General features: G+C 41.5%; 1 protein-coding gene across 1 annotated transcript; it reads right to left on the bottom strand.

Annotated features, from left to right (window-relative positions):
• Window positions 1–10,068: 10,068 nt before the first annotated feature.
• Window positions 10,069–16,004, bottom strand: SLITRK4 (SLIT and NTRK like family member 4). The gene is made up of 3 exons (XM_088028913.1): window positions 15,748–16,004; window positions 15,001–15,457; window positions 10,069–12,635 (listed from the first exon to the last, which is right to left on the bottom strand). The coding sequence occupies exons 2-3, from the start codon at window positions 15,269–15,271 to the stop codon at window positions 10,069–10,071; spliced, it is 2,838 nt and encodes a 945-aa protein (XP_087885039.1). The 5' UTR covers window positions 15,272–15,457; window positions 15,748–16,004.
• Between the last annotated feature and the right edge of the window lie 5,918 nt (window positions 16,005–21,922).

Raw genomic sequence — 21,922 nt, 5'->3', positions numbered from 1 at the left:
TTAAGTCAGTCCACCAGTTTCAATCGATCTGAGCTACACGAGCTTTACACGTGATACACTGAAGGATACAGAGGCCTCAGTCCACTGTTGGTCATAGGCCTGAAATGCCACCATTTGTCCTATCAACATGATCTCCTCCTCTCTTCCTCCATATCCTCTCTTAAAATACCCCTGAGAGTATTAACATACACATGTACATGTGAATTAGCTGCAATGTGAATTTGGTATTTGAAAGTGAATCAGGGGGCGCCTGGGTGGCTCAGATGGTTAAGCGTCTGCCTTCGGCTCAGGTCATGATCCCAGGGTCCTGGGATCGAGTCCCGCATCGGGCTCCCTGCTCCTTGGGAGCCTGCTTCTCCCTCTGCCTCTCTCTCTCTCTCTCTCTCTCTGGCTCTCATGAATAAATAAATAAATAAAATATTAAAAAAAAAAAAAAAGAAAGTGAATCAGGTAGAAAGAAAAACCTCAAACAGAACTGGAGTTTTAATGGGAGTGAGGAGCACTTGGTCACCGTCACAGAAGAGGATGTTTGAACAAGGAGCTATGGGGCTGCCCAGGCAGCAGGCAGGGTGATGGACAGGAAGAAAGAGGAGAGGCCAGAGGGTCAATGTGCTTTGTAACGTGTCAGCAACAAATCAAACGAAATATTTTTATTCCTTTCTATTCTTTTCTACTTAGACATTAATTAGGCAGAGGTTATTTATACATTTAACACCATGACTGTTTAGAAGTGAAGTATGATTCCAAAGTGTAAAACTGCTAATTCTGAATGAATTGTTAACTAGTACCTGAAGGAATACTCTTTGTGAATAAAGGGGTCAGCAAATGCACAGCAGCTACTTTGAAGGGGGCCCTAGTTAATAGCACTGAATGAAGACACACTCACAATTGCATTTCAGAGTGATTGCGGATGTATCCAGAATCTTTAAAAACAAACAGCACACCATAGACAACCAAAAACCCTCGAGGTTTGAAGGTTTTATTTTTTTCCCTTCTTTTCCTTTTTTTTTTTAAGAAAACTTTGTCTCTATGGAGTGAAATTCAAATAAGTATTTCTGAGAGTATTTTTTTTTGTAATTCAGATAATTTGTGGTTGCTATTCTTAATATAGTCTGTTGAGCTATAACCTGAATTAAAATTCTTTGGAATAATTTTCAACTTTATCTGATTGAGGGTAAATAATAAAGAAAGAGACCCAACTCTAATTAGAGAAGATGATATAACAATAAACTAACCTTTGTGTTCCATTTGCCAAGCTCAAGAAATAACCTCAAAATTGAAAATGTAGGACTGAAATAATAAATATAAGCACATCTTATTGTTGCTAGCGTGAGGTTGTTACTAGAGTGCCATCTTCAGTGCAATGTACAAAGAGGTTGTTTTTTCCTTTGTGAGAAAATTAAACATCAGAGACTATTCTTTTTGGAATGCTGACACAAAATGAAAAAACTAAAAATTAGAAGGAAACTTATGTCTCTTCCAAAATGATGCTTCATGTCTAATTGGTATTTGGGGTTATTGATTTGTTATTCTAATATCCAGTGGGTATCATCTATTAGTAATTAAGCTATTATAGATTGAGGATTTGAATGTTTGGGACAAAAATAGGTATTTGAAAGTTTTGACTTGCTTGATCAATGACTTTATTGTATAAACCAGAGAATCCTGGAATCTTAGAAGTGTCCTCCAAGAACAACTAGTCCACGCTTGCATTCAAATACATTTTCTTGAATAACATCTATCCTCCTTGTCAAAACCATTCTCACTTTGGATACTTGTACAGATAAAGAACTCTGTATTTTGAAATCGAGCTCATTCCAGTTATGGGCTGCTAGAAAACCTTATGGAAAATGTCCTTATGCTACATTGGAATGTCTCCCTGCAGCCTCACCCACAGATCCTCATTCTCCTCTTTGGAACTTCCAAATAGAACAGTGTAATGGAAATAGCATTATTCTGTGAGTCAGGAGAAACAGGTTGTAGACCAGATTGGTCTTAATATGTTACTTGGCTTAGGGCAAGTCACCTTCCCTCTCTAGCCCTAGTTGCTCTTCCAAAAGAAAAGGAATAGGGATGAAATGATCTGATTTGCAAATTCAAGGAGTATATATACTCCCATCTTCCTGTGATGGTTCTTAAACGTTGGAGGTGACTATTTACCAACAGGCTCTTGGTTTACCCCTGTTCCGATAACCTTTAAGATGGAATAAAGACCATTTAGTTCTATCGTAAGACCACTTTGTTAGGTCCAACTGGCCTTCTTCAATATGTTTATAGTCAAATGAGCAGCTGAAATCAGATACGCGTTTGAGATTAAATAACCCAGTTAGTGCTCACACATTCTACACTGCAGCCGCATCTAAGCAACCAGGATGACTGTGCAGAGAATGGAAATGCTGTTCCGGAACTGAGTCCTACTTCCCTCCTAACGCACATATCGAAGCCTACAAAAAAGCCGACATGTTCAAAGGAAGGTGATCTACCTTGATGTAAGCGTAATAAAATGCCTGTGTTTTGGTTCTCTGAAAAGCCCTCTTTTCCTAAGGACAGGCTAGTTCCCTTCTTAATCCTAATGGTTTTATCCAGTTTCCAATACACATTTCTGTGTGACTGCTTAGTTACATACAGTAAAAAAAAAAAAAATGCTTTGTGAATTTTCACGGTGAGAATTGATACAGCAGCATTTCAGCAGCTGTGCCAAATCTGAGCAAATGACTATTTTCTGAAATAGTGCAAGGAGAAAATAACAGCCATGTTTATGGCAACACACGGCAAACCTGCCCACATGTCAGCAATAATAAACTTTAGTTATTGCAGGGGCTCCTGAGTGCAAGCTGATTTCTCAGAGTCCAGCTCAGGAGTTAAGGCGCTGCCCTTCGATTCCACTGCAAAGAGATCTAAGACACAAGAAATATCTTCCTAAAGTTGGCTCCCCCCCCACCCCGATAACTCACAATGTCATCTTTTAATTATTTTTGTGTCAGCAGGACTTCCTTTTAAATCAATCACTTACTGTACTAAATTTTCTATATTTCTGGAAGTTATAGAAGGAAATGAGCAGATAGAAGTGTGATGATTCTTTCTATAAATAAACTGTGAGTTTCCAGGATGGAATTACTTTCCACTTTGAAGGAGAGCTAGGCATAAAACAACTAGTAGCTGTTGTGGCCTGGAAGATAACTGGTAAATAAAAAACAAAAATGGCAATGTGGAAAACACATTTAATCGAAATGCTCTCTAGATGCGGTAATACTACAATGGCAAATATGTTTGGACATAGAAGCCTAGATTATTTCATGTGTCCCGTCACTAACGACCAAACAGCAGTGAAAAAAAAAAAATCTCCCTGAGCTAGCCTGTGCCATAGATGATGTTGGCTGTTCATAGCAGCAGAAGAGAAGAATTTCCAGCAGGGAGGACTTGGCAAATGTGACACATCCTGCTAATGGAACAAGGAGACCCATGGCAAAGACATGGCTTCCTGGGGGTTCTCGCAGGAAATGGCTTTTGAAATGTGCACTTGGTAATTTGTATTGAAATACAATTTCTGAAAACAAACCAAAAGGTTTAGCAGCTTTTTACCATGGGATTAGGAACCCAAATGTTTGTATCGATTTCTTTTGCTCCCTATCAAAATTCATTATATGTACTATGCATATTTCACTTCCTATTCTTATTAAGCACCAGTACTGCCTTTTTTTTTTTTTTTTTACAGCTAGAGCTCTACCAGGAGGCCCTGACAGTCAGTTCGTGATGTCAGTCATCCCGGAAACGATTCCACGGGAGCTAAAAACGTAACCTGTTGTTTTAATTGACCAGTGAATTCCTTGAAAACATATGAATTACTAGCGTTGTGTTGCTACATCCCAGGTTTCATGTCTATTTACAAGAAATAAGTGGAGAGAGAGAATAAGGAGAAACAAGTCTATGATTTGACCTATGTTGCCATGATTCTTGTTTAGGAATCAGATTCTGAGTTCTTTTGATAAATAAACATTTTTCCCCCTCTGAATACTCTCTTGCCCTCCCTGCTCCTAGGTACAGAATTCTTTGATCAGTAATTTGCAACCTACTTGATCTTCTTCTTCTTTTTAACCTCTATGTTCTAATAATGTCTAATCAAATCCTTCCCTGGGCTTCATTTTTTTGGATCTAGATGTCGCTACATGGTTTTCTGAATAATAGTTGTGAAAGGTAGCTGCAGCATTGATTTGTACCTTGGTTGGCCACCTGGGAGTTCCATACTGCACTGTGCCTTAAATATGCTTACAGATGGAAGGATGATAATGATGATAAAGTTAATAAGGAAAATCAAAACCAAATATCAAGACAGTGGACATTACTGAAATCCAAGGAAGTCCTGAGAGGTAACTGGGCCAAATTTCTAGTATGTTTGAATATGGTGGTCAGGTTTCCATTTAAAGTGAAGAAAAAAGCGGGACATTTATCACTGGGGCCCCAATACCTACTTTGATTTGGAAAATCTAGGTAGTCAAGGCAGAAACATTTTGTTTATATCAACGAAGTAATTCCCTTTGTGCATAATTCACTATTTGTGTGTACGTGTGTGTCGGGGGGAGGCAGGTAGGTGGACCTGGCCTCCTCTTGTTCCGTTTTGTTTGGTTTCTCTTTTAGACCTGGCCTATTAAAAACAATTACGTCGGCCCAAACCCAAATTATTTGCATTTCTTCTTGATGTTGAGTTTTACTAATTTCACACTAATAAACACACTAAATGGCTACAAATATGACCTATAAGAAAAGACTTTTATTAGTGAAAACAGCATTAAAATTACTGAATATCAACTCCAGAATTTTACCACAATGGTTCAGTTTACATGAAACAATAATGAAAATATACATTGCAATTCGTAGTCGGGAGAACTGAGCTTACTATGATTTTCAAAGACTTCCATGAGCAGTATCCATTGCACAACATGGCTTCCTCAGGTTGGTAACCAGCAACACAGGACATGATCTAGTATCTGTACGGTGCCAACTAAGAGAAATGTGTTGTTCAGAAACTTTAGAAGACTATTTCCTTCCTATAGCTAATTTGAAAGTGATGTTTTATATTTTTTCATTACATAGTCTTATAATTTCTCTGAAGACCTTATTCATGAGCTTTTTAAGTTAAACAAGTAATTTCTCATTTCTGACATATTAATGAAATCACTAGACTTTCTATCTAGCCAGGGTCTACAAAAGCAAACTAAGGTGGAGGGCTGAGTAATTCTTTCCTGGTTCTGGGGACTGTAGTCCATGGATCTGGTAATTATTAGGATTTAATGAAAAATCCGAATCTTTTTATTCTCAACAGCATTTATTTGGCTCAAGGTATTTAAGCAGTTGTCTCACAGCCCCATTTCATTTTCCCCCTGTAGACTTAGGAACAACAGGCTAAATGTAATCTTTACAAAATTTAAGAAGCCCTACTCTTTCATAGAAGATAGACAACACAGTTTGGCTTCCTGGATTTCCCCTTCTGAAATGCAATCTTATCAACCAGTGGAAACTAACACAAAACAAAATTCAAAATTAGATTAAGGGCAATTTTGTCCAAATACATTATTGAAAATTCATTTAACCTCCTGTTTGATTTTAATTTAACAAAGGACAGATAACCAGCAAATACAAAATTGAGGGTTAACAATTATCAGGTGAACTTGATATTTGTTGCCAGTTATTCCCTGTAAGTGAAGCCACAAACAGGATATTTTAGTTCCGCCCATCTGACCATAGTGACTAATAGAATGAGCACTGGAAATGAAGCCAAAACTTCATCTGATACCACTTGTCTACATAACTGGGTAGCCGAGGCCCAAAGCCCTCTGCTCAGTACTCACGAAGAACTAAAATGAGTCATACAATCACGGGATATAGATCCTGTGCTACGTAAAACATTTAGTCCAAAAGCACTGTTCACTTCTTCAGCATAACTAGGTATAGACCTAAGACCACAAAACTCTTCATTTGTATTCTCTCTCTGTTTCCCTCTCTCTTTACATCTCTTCCCATAAGGAAATGTGCAGAAGCATTTAAATAGATAAAGATTGAATATTAATATTTGCTTATCTGCAGTTATGTCAGATCCCAACTGATTAATGGGAATGGGCTGCCAGTGGAAAGGAACACAGATTGCAAAGATGTCTGAAAAGAAAGCATCTCTTAACAGAGATTTAGCAATTACGTTTAATACAAACAGTATTCTAAAGCTCTGTATCTTATCCTCAAATCTAGGTGAAAAGATCAATTTGGTTACTACTTTATTTTTTCGGAAAGATAATGGAAAGATAAATATATTTAACAAACTGTGGCTTCAGAAATACCATTGTAGCAAACAATTTTATTAATACTTTCATAAAAATGGCATTTAATAAATTCTCTCTGATAGCTTGATGTTATTAAAAGCAAACAAAAGTCATTAAAACAGTTTCTTTCCATGATGTACATTAGCTTTCATAGCATGACTGGATTTTTATCTTATAAGCTAACCTAAAATACTAATAATTAAATCAGGGTAAAAACAATACAATGTGTTTTCTTTACTTTATTTCGAAATAGTGATTATAAATACATTCTTAATATATTTTCTCCCCAGCTCTTTGGATGCGACAACAATAACAGCAACAACAAAAAAAACTCACTGTGCTCATTTCATACAGTGTCAATGTACAAATCATGCAAAAGATTTTATAGATTACTATTACTGCCATACATTTCTAGATGTGTTTTGTTATTTCTGCAAAACCTGCTGACGTTACTCATGAGGCCATGCCCTGTATAATTTATGCATCCTTATGGCTTAAAGAAACAAAAATGCTTTAAAAAAGCAACAACAGAAAGCTGGTCTTAAATGATTTTCTAATTAATATATTTATTCAGTTTATTTTTCAGAATGGAAAACTAAATATAGAATATAAATGGCCTTATAGACTTGAATCACTGTATTTTAATAGCTGCTTTCTCATAAAATTACACAGATTTACTTTTAAAGAATTGAATCATTTTTTATTGATTTCATAGAAAAATAATTTAAAACTTGATTTATATTACATGGACATAATATATTATCTCAACCCCTTCACTAATTTCATACGATCTAATCTTCTTTGCAACCATTCTAACAGAGTCCAAGCACATGATACAATGCCAAGAAGCCCATGATGTGTCAGGCCACGTTAGAAGTGAGCTCTTCTTGGATTTTCTAGATTTGAATCAAATTCTACCAAAGATGATGCACTGACATATAGATCATTCCTCAAGGGGTTAAACTAACATCAAGGTTATAGTTGAAGCCAACAAAATGTACAGTATCCTAACTGCTCTTGTACTCAACTCAAAACTTAGGCCTAACTACATTATCATAAAATGTACAAGTAGAACTAATGAGAGATAGGTGCAAAACAGTATACACTGTTTAATGTAGGCACAATGACTTCAGTTAAGGAAAATGGATTGGCCTTAACCAAGGATTTGTTACTGTCATTCACTTACAGTTAAAACCTCCAGATAACCCCACGCATTGAAATTACTTTTTAAAAAATGTTGAACATTTATACCTTTCAGCAGAAGAGTATGAGACAGCCAATATGCTACAGCAAGCTTTGAGATGGTGGCAGGGACTCTTGCCATTGACAACTGCAGAAACCTTGAAACATCTTCAAAGCATCACCACACTGAATAAAGGCATCATCCCAAGGACCTATTATCCCCAGATCATGGATAGAGCTTTCTGGTTCCTCCCATAAGTGTCTACTTAAGATTCCTCAATCCATACTTTATTGACAGGATAAACTGAAACACTTTCTTTGAAGCCTTTGCATCTTTATCCTGTCAGTATGCATTAGGAGCCCTTTAATCCATGGATGAATGCAAGCATGGTAATGGCATATTAAAAGTCCTTATGAAATTGTAGATGAAAACACGCTGTTGGGCACACATCTTCGTGTCTTTTCTTTCAAGATCAGAAAGCAAGTATTTGTTTGTATTTTTTTAATATTCATATAAAGTTTTCACAGACATTGTCATGAAAATTAAAATTACACATTGAAGTTTTAAGAGCACCAGCACACACATATGGAGACATTTTTTTCTATTTAAAAAAAATCTCCAGATTATCTCTATGTATGCATATACACCCAAATACACACACACAGGCACACACACACGTACTCGCACACCCTCTAAGAATGCCAAGTTGTTTATTTGTTTTTTTTTATCCCGGAACAAACATATAAAGCCCTGAAATTAGTACTTAATAAAGGGACTACTGTTACAACTTTAGCCGCCATATCATTTTGGAAGCTGCACCAAAACATCTGCCACTTGAAGTTCATGAAGAATGTCTATGTTTACCTTCTTGGTCATCTCACTGATTAATAGAGTAATTATAAGAGATGGAGCACAAAGAAATATACATATGCAGGCAGGCCAAGAAGGTAATGTGTTTCAGGATGTCACTTTGCTAATTGGGAGCTCCTAAAAATCTTCAAATGTCTCCCATTATCAAGTCCTTCCTTTGACCAATTTTGACTTAGAAGTTAACAGCACAAGCAAACACAGTGGCATATCATTTGTAGTTGCGGACTGTGAACTAATCTGAGACCAACGAAAGCATTTTACAGTGTGGCTTTGATAGCCGAGATCACCATGATGTTCACTGCTCTACTGGATTATCTGATAGTAGCTGGAATGATGACAGAACAGGATACTGATGCATACGAGATATAACTATTAACCTTACTCATTAATTTTTTTTAAATATTTGTAGTGAAAACTACTTGAATTAAGCTCATAGAATCCTGAAAAGCAAGACAACTGATGGCAAGTAACAACCGCCCCAGACACAATACTATAAAACTAAGGAACTTATTTTAAAATGCACAGTTGGTAACAAATCTGAAGATAATATGCTAAATTCTCAAGAATAGCACAGAACTGTTTTTTTGTATTTTTGTGTTTTTGTGGTTTTTTTTTTTTGTCTGTTTCGTTTTTAAATTATACCTGATCACAATGTCCAGAATATTTCTGTACACAGAAGCTTCAGTTTCGGTTTGGTATATTTTTTTCTGTCTAAATTTATACCTATTGATAAATTCCCTGTGACCAGGAAAACAAGTCAGGCATATTAAATACATATTAAGGAGTACATATTTTCCTATTTAGTATACAAAGTACTTCATAAATATGAATTATGTTACAAAAATAGCTTTGGGTGCGCTCACATGGTAAGCACTTTGCTAATTTTGGACAACCTTTAAGGATTGTGGGTATTTCACGTAACTGAGAACAAACTCTAATGTTAGTTTAATTTGAGCCTTGTTTAATTCTGATAAACATCACGTATTTCTTCAGATCACCACAAATGCTATGTAACTCACGTTGACTTTTTTCTTTTAGGTTTTATGTATAGACAGGTAATGCTTAAAGTGTTCAAATTTATTTTATAGTTATGTAATGCATGGTATATTTTAAACAAATATTTGCACAATTTAACATTATAAATCCAGCGGTTTCAAGATGCAGGCCATAAAGTTTACCAATTTACAAATACTATCGAATGTTCTCTCTTTGCATGCTTTTTTTTTTAACTTTTCAGATAATCTTTACACAGAGTTGTTACAATGCCACAAATCAAAAGGATTTATTCCAGTTCCACCGACTTAATCTACGTGCAAGATGAAGGACCCAGCTGAGGTACAAACACTGGTACCAGTTTTCTTGAGTTTGCTTTACAAAGCACAAAGAGACGAAGGTTTTGCATTGGGGTACAAAACAGATTTGCCTCTTGAGGTTAAATTCAGTGTATCATGTATATAAAGCATCCCTTTGGCAATAGAGTTTGCAGTATCCCCACAGGACTCCACAGTATAGGTTTTATGTAGTAAAATCTATTAAGGAAATTCTCTTCTACTGGACACATCTTTGCAGCTACAGTTAATGAGACAGCCTCGGAAACACCTGCCTCTATGCCTATTGATAATATAGTATTTGGAAGTTAGAAGTCAACAAAAGGCACTTTCATCATTAAATAAATGTCCTCTGTATGAAGTGAGATTGCATGACCTAGATCTTGTTCAAAGCTGTCTGCTCCTCAAGGACCTGTAGGTAGTCAGGGGAACTCTGGAGTTTTGCCTTCAGTTCAAAATACTCGCTGCTCTTCCGCTGCTCCACGACAATTTTACTGTGGTTGCCGCCTATCAGTGACTTCTTGTTTTTTTTGTCTTGTTGTTTTTCTGGATAGCGGATCTCAAAGCCACTGACACCTATGCTATTGTACTCCTTTTTGCTTTCCAGAAAATTCTGAATAAACACATTGGAATCCCTGCTCGGGAATAATTCATCCAGCTCATCAATTGTGCTCAGTCTCTTCCTGCTATCCACATGTAATAAATCTTTCTCCTTGTCGGCAACATTTCTCATAACGACTTTCTGTCCTGGAGGATCTGAAAACATGAAGCCGGTTTCTGACTCTTTCAAACCGCAGGTGTGGCTCTTGCTCATCTGCTCTATGGTTTGTGGAATGAAAGCTTCTGTGCTCAGTCCGTCCTTTTTATTGGTCTTGTGGTCATGCTTCCTCAGCTGCAGCTGCATGGAGCCACACTCAGGATTCCCCAGGCCCTCGTGCTTGACCGTGGGCTTCTTGTTTCGCCGCAGCACAAAAACAAGAAGACAGAAAGCAACGAACACAGTTAAGATGAGGACCACTAAGATACTGAGGATTAAAATAGACAGAGGCACCGGGCCACCGGGAGGACTTCGAATGGGACCCAGCGGGGTGGTGAACGTAATGGCAGGTGCAGGGCTTGTGAATGGCGCAGATGGCTTGTTTAAGAGTTTGGGACATAAGATTTCATTTTTGAGGGACTTCAGTTCAATGCTGGCAAACTGAACAGGTGTCTCACATTTCAGCTCCTTCACAACAATCCCGTCATTCAACTTCTCCAGCCACAGCTTTAACGCCACCAAGTCACAAGTGCAGTCCCAAGGGTTGCCCTCCAGGTCAATCTGTGTAAGAGACTGCAGCTGATCGAGGACCCCGCTGACAGGTAAGTACATGAACTTGTTGTTCCTCAGGTTCAGTCTAGCGAGGGGCGCTCCTGAAAAAATGTAGACAGGCAGGCTCTTTAAGAGATTATTGTTTAAATACAGTAACTGTAAATTTGGCATCGAGTCAAAGGTGCCTGCTAAGATCTCCTTAATCAAATTGTATTCCAAATACAGATACTGTAGGTTATGAAGGCCTGAGAATATCTCAGGATAGAGTCTTTCAATCTGATTGCCATTGAGATAGAGCCTGCGTAAATTAGTGAGATTATGGAATACATCTCCCTTGATAACTGTAATCTGATTGCTGCCTAAATGGAGCAAATCCAGTCCTTCAAACTCGGCAAAGTCTGCGATGTCCACGTCTTTGATGCTATTGCCATTGACATGCAGCTTCTTGGCATTTAAAGGTTTCGGTACCAGTTCAGACATGGACTGTATATTTTTCTCTTGGCAGTTGACACTCAGTCCCAAATCTGAAGGATGTGTTTTGCAAAAGCAAGGGGCCGGGCAAGGTGTCAGGGGAGGCACCCTTGTTTGGTAAGACACAATCTGACTGAGATTGCGGTTGGAGAGGGACTTGCCTGCCACGATTCCAGAGATCTTGGAAGGATTTGTGGTTTTCGGTGGTTTGGTCACTAATCTGTGTAAGGATGTTTGGGTCGTGTGACCATTGGGAGTGGTGAAGCCATTCTCCAGCTGAGACGGAGGCAGGATTCGTACATCAAAATCACTGCCCGTGCCCATGGGGCATAATTCTTGTTTGTTGGTTTCTTTTAAAAGCCTTCCATATAAGTCACTGGGAGTTTCGCAGATAGCCTCTCCTATGTAAATGTTATATGGCATATTCTCCAGCCAAGCTTTTAAAGGCAACAAATCACAGCTACAGTTCCAAGGGTTGTCTTCCAGTTGCAGTTCAACAACACGGCCTATGTGTTCCAGAACTCCGATATAGGGGAGTTTCTGGATTCTGTTCCCTCGTATATCCAGATGGGTCAAAGATGCGAATCGGAAAATATTATCAGGAAGGAATGAAATCAGATTGTCATTAAGAATGAGAACTTTCAGTTTGTGGAGCTTATTGAAGGCTCCTCGTTCAATATACTTGATTAAATTGTAGTCAGCCTGGAGATACTCCAAGTTCTCGATGCCAAGGAAAGTGTCAGCTCGGAGAATCTTTAATTCATTGTTGTTCAAGTGCAACTGCTTTAATGCACTGAGCCCAAGAAAGGCTCCTCCCTCAATGTTCTGCAGCTTATTATTTCCCAGCTGCAGGGATACTGCGTGTGAAAAATTCAAGAATGTATTTGGATAGAGGATATTTAAAAAATTGTTTTGGAAATTGAGGTGATAAAAATTCGACCACGGCGGCTTCAGCTGAGTTGGTCTGTAGACCGAAACTTTCTCACAGTTGACATAGAGCACATTCTCGACTGACACGCAGGAGCACACGTTGCAAATTTCCACCGATGTGTCAGAATCTGCATTTGCCGAGGAAATCGGGGCTGACAAAATCAGAAAGAGCCAAAGAAACATCTTCTTGCAATCAGCAAACAACTTTATGCTTCTGAATAAAGAGAAATAATCTACAAAATAAAAAGAAAACATTTTTTCAATGATCATTACTTGAAAAAGTATTTGCGCTTACATCATACTGTAGTGAGCGCGTGGCTGTAATGGTTAGCTTTGTAGTGTTCTGCAAGGATTCTCACTCAGGTGAACAATAATCACCAGAAATGCCATCAGTTTTATTTCCATACCTGTAGTTTATACATTTTACACATGCATAACACCCAACAAACAACAGGAGAAAAAGGCTTGATTGTGCTTAAACCTTTACAATCAGAAAATATTTTCTCTACATGGGCTATCAAATTCCACCCTTGAACACAGACCTTTTGCAACTCTAATGACTGATCCCAGGCCATCAACTCGGCCTTTGTAGTTTGCACCACAAAGGCATTTCAATCTGTAGAAGTCGGCTCTCTGGGCTTCAGCTTGATAAGAGGCTGAACAGAGAAGATAGTAGAGCCCGGGATTCAACGGAGGGTGGCAATGGGAGGGACTGGGTTGCTGTAGAGGGGACAGTCAAAAGATCAAGGTAGAAGGAGCCCTGGGAAGAGATCTGCCTGAGCTTCAGCCCACAGGTAAGCACACTGCCACGAACCAGTTCACTCCTGTACATGGCTGCCTTAAAAAAAACACAGATGACCCAGTGAGGTTCTAGAAAAATAACTGAGTAGGAAATGGCCAAATTTTAATTTCAAGTAAATACACAGTACCTAATTTCCTGTCAGTCATCTCCCAAAGGAGGAGGGGGGAGCCTTTTGTTTCTGGGCCCCAGAAAGCAGGAGAGAAACCTGCTTGCTCCTCAATTGCCTAGCTGATGTCCAGACAGCTTTCCCACCCCCCAAGAACTGGCTCTCCTGCCTCCCTGGCCCACTTCTATTCCTTTACATGCCATTTTGAACCCAGGTCCGAGGACTGACACTTGGCTCAGATGCTTATCTCCTTCACTTGGAGCACAGACTAGCACTGCTGAGGAAGAGTTCACACACTACAATCCTTGAGTGGTTTTATCTGCAGCACCAGATACATTTAGTACAGTAAATGTCCTAAAATCATCACTTCCCAAACATCCCCTCCCAATATCACCACCCCATGTCTCTGTCTACAAACAAATCACGAATCACCTAGTGGAGTTTAATGCTTAGCAAATTAACCCCTTGTAGCTATTTCCTTAAATACAGCATGCATATACAAATATATGCAATGTTTCCCTGGAAAAGCCTAAAAGGAAAAACAAGCACTGTGCATTTTACTGTTGCAATTTTCGCCATGCGAGTCTTTTCCATCTTGAATGGGAAGCTCGCTGCAATTTCCATATGGTTACCACCAAACATTAATTAAATAAATAAATTACCCAGGAACACACGATGAGGGAAATGATACAAAGAAGTGTCACACAGAAACTCCTTTGTTTATTTTGCCCACGAGGAATCAGCTAGTGGTAAAACCAACCATGTCTCAAGGTAGACCATCCATTAGCCACGACCCAGAAAGATTTGCATTTTAAGTAGTTTGGTTCAGAATACAGCCAACACTGCCGAGAAGCTCCTTGCCTGCCATATAGACATGAATTTCCCCTATTCACCGTGATAGTTTGATTGGCAGTGCAAAAAGAAGTCATAAATTCTTAAGTATGACATCATCCAAGCCAACTTTCATTGTAAAATCAAAATTTCACATGATCATTTTGCCTTCCTATAGATGTGGTTTTCACAGCTATTCTGGTTCAGTTGAGTCATTTCTTGTTACTAACCCCCAGCCAAAAATCAACCAAACTAGAAACAAAACAAAACAAAACAAAAACCCCGAATAACCTGAATTCGGTACAAAAACAAGAACAAGGAGCATCAGCAGATCTGAAATTGCATAAGGAGCTGCCCTCCTCCTCGTAATTTGTACTTTAAATAGCAAGGGGGAAAAAAGCCACAAGGACAAGCTAGGAAGTTCCCAAATGCATCTCCTGTGTAACAGAGAAAGCCGCAGGCAGCTGGAGTGTCAAGCGAGGGAGAGGGGGAGTCGATCGCCAAGGAAGAGGGACCGAAAGGGCAAGAGACCATGGAGTAGTGGTGAGAGGAGGCAAGAGAGCTGGAAGGGAGCTAGAAAGAGGGCAAGGGGGCACTGAATGTAAGCAAAAGAAACCTCCCATTCACATGGTACCACTAAAACATGCACATTTTAAAATTGGGGAAAAAAGGAAAATAAGAAAAAAACCCACGAAGTATGAGTTGGGTACCAAAAGCCATCTCTCGGGCTGCCGAGAGCGGCGCGTCTGCCAAGAGCGGCCCGTCTCCCCATCTACCTCTCCGTCTCTCGATCTCTGTGCCCGGCAAGCCGCTCGGCTCCCACAGCCGGCCAGGACCGCACAAACCTAGCTAGCCTTACCACGTACCCGGCATCCAACCGAGTGCCGTTCCAGGCGCTCCGCGCCCGTGCGGAAGGAGCGGGCCTGCTGGGGGACAGATGCCTGCGCGGGGTGGGCCGAGGTGGCTCCCCTGGAGCTGGCAGGAGAAACCTCTGCCCGCCAGCCTAGGCGGGGGTGGGGGGCTCCGCCGAGAGACGCGGTCACTGCCGCCCCCTGTGCGCTACCTCGAGCCGGCGGCGACGCGGCTGGAGGGGCGCCGACGATGGCGCGTACCGCAATGTTTTGCCGCATCCCGGTGCCCGGAGTCGGCGCGCAGCCCCCTCTCGGGTCCCGGGCCCAAGCAGCGGCCTCGTGGGTCGAGCAGCAGAGGCGGGGACCGCTCGGGATGTCGCGGGGGCCTTCAGCTCCGCTGCGCACACATTTCTCCACGCGCTCCCGTCCCACAACGGGCAGCTATTGGAGTTTCCATCGGCCTCTCTAGACCCGGGCGTGCGGTGGTTGAGGGGTAAGAGACGGCCAGCTCAGGCCACGAGGCCGAGGGCCACTGGGGCGTCACTGGCCCGCCTGTTACAGGCAGAGTGACCCAGTGGCTCTGTGGCCGAGAGTGGGGGTCCAGGCACCCCCCTATCCCCCCAATTCCACCCCCCCCCCGGCCAGCCACAGAGTGCTGCTCTCACCAAGCCAGAAATCAGCTCAACATTTGGGCATCTTGCAAAGTCGCGCTGCCAGCACTTGCCCGGCTTTGCAGGTCTTTTAGAGTTAGCCACCGGCTTCTCGCGTATTCCCTGTGTTGCTGGGTGCCAGTAATCTCCGACCAGCTCGGGGGCCACTGCCCTGACCCCAGATCCACGTCCGCCTAGAGTGCTTGCGAGGGGGGCGCAGAAAACAAAGCCAGCGCAGCGGCCCCGACAGCCCGAGTCGCCCTAGACCAGGACACTTTCCCCGCCGCCCCAGCTGCCCGGGGAGGCAGTGATGTTAAGGACACCGGATTCTTTTGGTCCTCAGGGACTTGCGACCGCGCCGTGGGTAGGCAAGCAGGGTGGTGGTGGGGTAGCCACTATGGTCGCTTTGGCCACTCGGCCGGCCCCAAACCAACACGACCCAAACTAAAAATAATAAGCTACCTGCCCCCCTCCGCGCGTGCGCGCCCGCGCGCGCGCGCGCGCACACACACACACACACACACACACACACACACACACACACACACTCGTGCTGCTGAACCAAGCGGGGAAGAGGCAGCGAGTGTCGGTGCAGCTCGCGCAGCCCCGCTGAAAATTCACCCACCTCCGGTGCCCAGCAGCTCTCGCAGGGCCCGCCGCGCCGTGATCCGCTCTGCAGTTTCCACGATGGTCCCTACGTGATCCAGGATTGAGCTGCTCCGCGCCGGCTCGCCCGTCAAACCCACCAAGCAGCCCTCGCAGGCAAGCGGGCGGGCAGCGGCGCGCACGCGCGCACCCGGCCAGACACCGCGCGCGCACCCAGCCCCTCGCACACGGGCTGCACCTTTACATACACGCGTCGAATCCCCGCCCCCGCCCCCCCCACCCCGCGCACACGCAGCCTCCCTCCCGAAACTCAGGAACCTCGACCCCCGCACATTGCTGAGGCCCCCTGTCCCCCATCCAGACACCTCCACTTGATTCCTCTTCTACCCACACGCCAAGAAAGCGTACTTTCCTCCAGGCATCCGCCCCCTCTTTATGCCTAAAACACCCCCTAGGGAGGAGCGACCCCTTTCCTCACGCGTAGAGACCCCAGTCTCCAAACGCGAGCGCGCCAACCTCCATCCTCCCACCACATACACGCACACTCGAGTCCTTTCTCCTCCCTCAGTCCCCTAAGAACGAAGGCGCGCGCGCGCGCACACACACACACACACACACACACACACACACACACACGGGGCGTTCCTTTGAGAGAACAACCAAGAACCCAGGCAAAGCCAACGAAACGTCGGAGGCGGGGGAGGGGGGCCAAGGGAGGTAGATAGGGTCGTCGAGTCTACGCGGGATTGAATAATTCCAGGATCAAGGGGGGTGAGTCAACAACGACATTCAAAGGCAACAATCGCACTTGGGCTTTGTATAACGGGTACAGTACCTTTGGCTAATTGTCACCCCGCAGATCAGAGGGCTCCGGGAATACTTCTTCGGCAGCGGGCGATCCTGGATGGAGCCTTCTTGGGACCAGTTTCCTGGGATCCAGTAGTATCCTCACTCCCCCTACCTGTCTGCGCGTAAGGGGCTGGGGGCTTTAAGGCAAAAGTGTGAAGCTTTAGCCCAGAGTGAGACTTATTTAGTGGGTTTAGGAGGAGACGGGTTAATTCTCCGCACCTTAGAACTCTGCGTGCCTTCGGTGTAGAACGGGTTAAGCAGGACGATTAAAGAGCTGGGGGTGGGGAGAGGGGGAGAGGGATAGAGGAAAGAGAGGTGTGGGACCGGGAGAGATGCCTCACTTGCGACCAAAAGAAGAAGAAGAAAAAAAAAAAAAATCTGCTTTGGCTACTGAGCATGCCCAGTTCCCAGCTCGAGCCCTATAAGGGAGGCATTGTGTGCGTTCCGCTTCTCCGGGCTTTGGTGGTGACCGGGAGGGGACTTTGGTTGGGGAGGGTGGTGGTGAATGAGAGGCTTTAGGGAAGGGGGACAAGGTTTGGAGCTTTGGGGGCTTTGCGGGAAGAGAGACCCACGGGATACCTTGGGGAGTCAGTAAAGGAGACAACGGAAGGGACTACGAAAAGTCACTTCAGTAGCCCCCTATCATGGCTATACCAAAGAGGCTTTAGCAATTGAATCTCAAATATCCAGAAGCTGCAAATCCAGCGTGTGGATTGTCTAGGCCCTTTTCTTCTACCCATTTGCTAGTGCTTCCACAAGAGAGTAGGAATATCCTGGGGAAAGGCTAATGTTCAAACGAGTTTCATGCAGACTGGGAATTTAATTAATAAGCTTGGCAAGAAAGCAAATGTACCTGTGGGGCGAGGGACATTGGCTCTCCTGTATGTATTTCAAATACCTGGCTTTCCTAACGAGGAAAGGCTAAAACGGTCGTTTTACTCCCCTCCCCCTCAACCTTGCTGTTTTTGTAGGTGCTTGGCTAAGAAAAACAACTCTCTCTCTTTACTTTGTGTCTGTGGGGATAAACTGGCTTTAGGTAAATAGAGCTAAGTTATAAAAGGCAAGTATTTTCCTAGCCCATTCTTTGCCACATTTCAGGTAAGACTGCAGGGCCCATTTCTTCAGGACCTATGTTCTGCCTAATCCACTTACTCAAATTCTAGTCGCTCTAGCCACAATAGGGTATAGTCAGTACCCAGAAATGCTTTTACTTAAAAATGAAAAACTTTAAAACTAGCAATAGCTTTGAAACCAGAATTTGGCTGTCTGCCTGAACTCCTACAGTTAAACATTTACCATAATTGGTTGATGTTTAAAGGCCTCAAATCTAGGCAAAAAATCCGATGAGGAAAGGATTTATTACATTATTTGTGGGTAGTGTCCTATCTTCTATATTATCTGTGGTATGTATTCACATATAAGTTCATATTTTTTTCATTTTTGTCATTTCATGAGGCTGCCTTCAGGTTATATTCATGCAAATGTTTGCTGGGCACAGCATGTATATAGAGATGCATGTACAATGTTTAAATGAATATTTAAATAGATACGTGTATATAGGCATATTTTCTTATGAACTTGGTAAATATTACATCTTTCATAAAGAATCCTTTCTCTACCCTCACACTTTACTGTCCTCAAAAATTTCGTCTTCTTCTCTTTTAAAAACCTAGAGGCAGAAATTGAGTGGGCAGCAATGGTAAATTTTGCTATATTCCATGTGAAATCCGTTACGAAATAGCATTACTTAAGGAAACACTAAAGGATCCGTCCATAACAACATAGGCACTTGTGCAGCTCCTTAGTAAGGTGAAATTTGTTTTCTCCATAGGTAACAGCTGCAGTATGTTGAAAAATCCCTCTACTGTTGTACATTTGAACAAAACACATCCTGCTAATTAAGAACTCACATTTGCATTATATTGTATAATGCAATTTGAAAGTGGTAATGGATACCAAAACAAGTTGGCATTTATTCTAAATGCAAAAGATTCAGGAAGCTACAATATATTTTATCAGGATAGAGGAATTGTTTGTCCTTTACTATAAATGTTAACAAGATTCAATAGAATGAGCAAAAATTTTACCTGAAAATATAATGCACATTCCAAGCACTGTGAGAGCTGAAAAGGCCAGATCTGGACAGTAAATATCAGATGATTTAAATGCCTACCTTTATTCAACTTTAGAAACTGTTCTGAGAGTTGACTATAATAACTGTGAAATGCTCTTTTTCATATGGGTATGGAGACAGAAGTCTGAAAACAAGTACAGCTAGAACATCAGTAAACTACAAGTAATAATAGTGCTAAAAACATTTCGGTGATTAGTATCTAAGTCATTAAAATGAATGCTTTCAAATAAAATATTTTGCTGCTTAAAAATGATAAAGTGGATACTCCTAAAAATAACATAGAAGTAACAGCTTCCATGCCTTCTGCTTCTTTTGCTTTTCAAATTTAAAAACCCAATCCTTTAGTCCTGCAGTCTCTTTTCTAGCTCCTAGAATGACACGTGATATCCATATAGAACAATAGTAAACTAAAGGAAATTGCTAGCTTAAAAAAAAAAAGGAACCATGAGAGACGATGGACTCTGAGAAACAAACTGAGGGTTCTAGAGGGGAGGGGGGTGGGGGATGGGTTAGCCCGGTGATGGGTATTAAGGAGGGCACGCACTGCACGGAGCACTGGGTGTTATACGCAAACAATGAATCATGGGACACTACATCAAAAACTAATGATGTAAAGTATGGTGATTAACATAACATAATAAAATAATTAAAAAAGGAAGTAAATATATAAATAAATAAAAGTGTTAAGAAAACTCCAGCACTATTTATGGCAATGGAAAGAAACACAAAGTTGATGTTCTTCCTAAAATATATGAATGCAAATACTGTGAGACAGATTTGTAATAGCCTCATTGTTTTTCTACAAATGTTCCATCGTACTTAATCTTGGCTTTGCCAGGAGTACAACTGGAACCGTAGGACTACACCGATTTGCTGTGTCTCCCGCTTTCAGGGCAAATAAACAACTTCACCAGGAATTTCACCAAGCTCCTGGATATCCTTAATTCCAAAGGCAGTTTTAGTCGATCAAATGCTACCATTCACAAATGAGTAAAACACCAACAAAACTTGGCCCTTGTCAGTGGTCTTGCACTCTCATATTCCTCTTTTATCCTGCCTTGTTTTGCTGCTGGTTTTTGTTTTTGTTTTTTTATTTCCTTAAGTAATCTCTACACCTGATGTGGGGCTCAAACTCAGGAACATGAAATTGAGATCAGGATTCACGTGCTCTACCGACTGAGCCAGCCAAGCACCCCCTGTCCTGTTGTTGTTTAAAGTCGAATTAGCCTTAATTTTGGTATCCAGGTATCACACAGATCTTTCAGTGTATCTTAATTTCGAAAATGTATTTGTACTCTGGCATTTAAAGAAATTACAAGTTTGGCATCTCTCGAATTGGAATACAAGAAAGTTCTGAGGATGTTAACATATCATCTGGGAAGAGACGTTTCTAAGATCAAGTAAGTTTAGAAGACTCTTGCTTCCATAAAGCTAAACAGTTTTTTTAAACTTTGGGATTTCTCAGGAAATTCAATTATATTAAAAATGAATTCTGACTTACAAGGGGAAAAGATAGTGTGTAACATTTCCCAAACTTATTTTTCTATGGAAGCCTTTTTTGTTTTAATCACATACACTTTGAGAAACCTTTAACTAATTGCTCATTTTTGCAAATTTTGTAGAAATCAGGAGCTGAAAAATAGCTTTCAGATCATAATCTAATCCATACCATAGAAGCTATTATCTATTGAGTGCCTCTTCTTGGCCATATTGCCTCCAAACATTATAGTTCTTTAGTTCTCTGAACAATACTGCAAGGGGGAGATTCTTCTTTAAAAATCAAGGTTCAGGGAAGTTGAATGATTTGCTCAGGGTCACACAGTAGTAAGTGACAGTCAAGATTTGACCCCAGGTCTTTGACATCTTCCCCAATACCCCACACTTCCTTGTCCACAGAGGAATTAGGGCACTTTTAATTTGGAAAGCATGATAGATTTTTTTCCTCAAAGATAAACACTCGGGACACAAATGTTTGCAAGTAGTAAAGTATTAATACGCAACACTAGATTAAACCAATAAAGGACAATGGAAAACAGTTTAGATCAATTACGTATGACAGGGTCTCTTAAATCAGCTACTTTCCCCCTTTGCCAATAGTGGGCTTGTTCCATTCATCTTGCTCTTTTAACCTACATACCTGAGTTGATTCGGAACCTGTGATGTCTCAATTGTCTCTTATTAGAGACAGTTGCCTTTGCTACTGCTAAATGGAGCCGGGTAAAGCAGTAGTAGTGTTCATCTCTAAACTGACTGCTATCCAGCAGGGCACTGAGTAATCGGAGAAGGTGAGATTAGTTGTTTGATTGATTAGATTATATCAACCCACGTAACCTTCCATTTTTCCGGGATACTACTTCATATTACAGCTGGTAACCTGCTTCCCCCCCTCCCCCAGAATCGAAGGTGTCAGCTATTAATGTATTGAAATCTGAGTACTCCAGGCATTGGCTGATTTTTCACAAATTATTTCTGGAGGATTAATAAAGAAGAATATTTTGTTTCAGAGGATCTTTGTAATTTTGGCTCCTAATGAGTACTTGTTCATACAGCTCACTCATCCCACCTATATTCTCTAGAATAACATTTTTCTAAGCCACAGATGCTGATATAATAGCGTGTGTTCTGTTTACCCGTTTTCTTTCTGAGTCTTCTCTAACTTGAAAAAATATGATCTTTCTCACTCACTGTCAA

Source organism: Eumetopias jubatus, unplaced genomic scaffold (genome assembly GCF_037043125.1).
Source record: "Eumetopias jubatus isolate StellerSeaLion01/CBP00866 unplaced genomic scaffold, mEumJub1_p1.0 scaffold_11, whole genome shotgun sequence".
Taxonomy (NCBI): Eukaryota; Metazoa; Chordata; class Mammalia; order Carnivora; family Otariidae; genus Eumetopias; species Eumetopias jubatus.
The sequence above is the reverse complement of the archived record's forward strand: the minus strand, read 5'-3'. Positions and strand labels throughout refer to the sequence as shown.

Coding starts and splice junctions, on each gene's coding strand:
- SLITRK4 (XM_088028913.1), bottom strand. CDS start 15,271: ATGCGGCAAAACATTGCGGTACGCGCCATCGTCGGCGCCCCTCCAGCC. Junction 12,636..15,000: donor GGTTGGATGCCGGGTACGTG/GTAAGGCTAGCT, acceptor TTTATTTTGTAG/ATTATTTCTCTTTATTCAGA.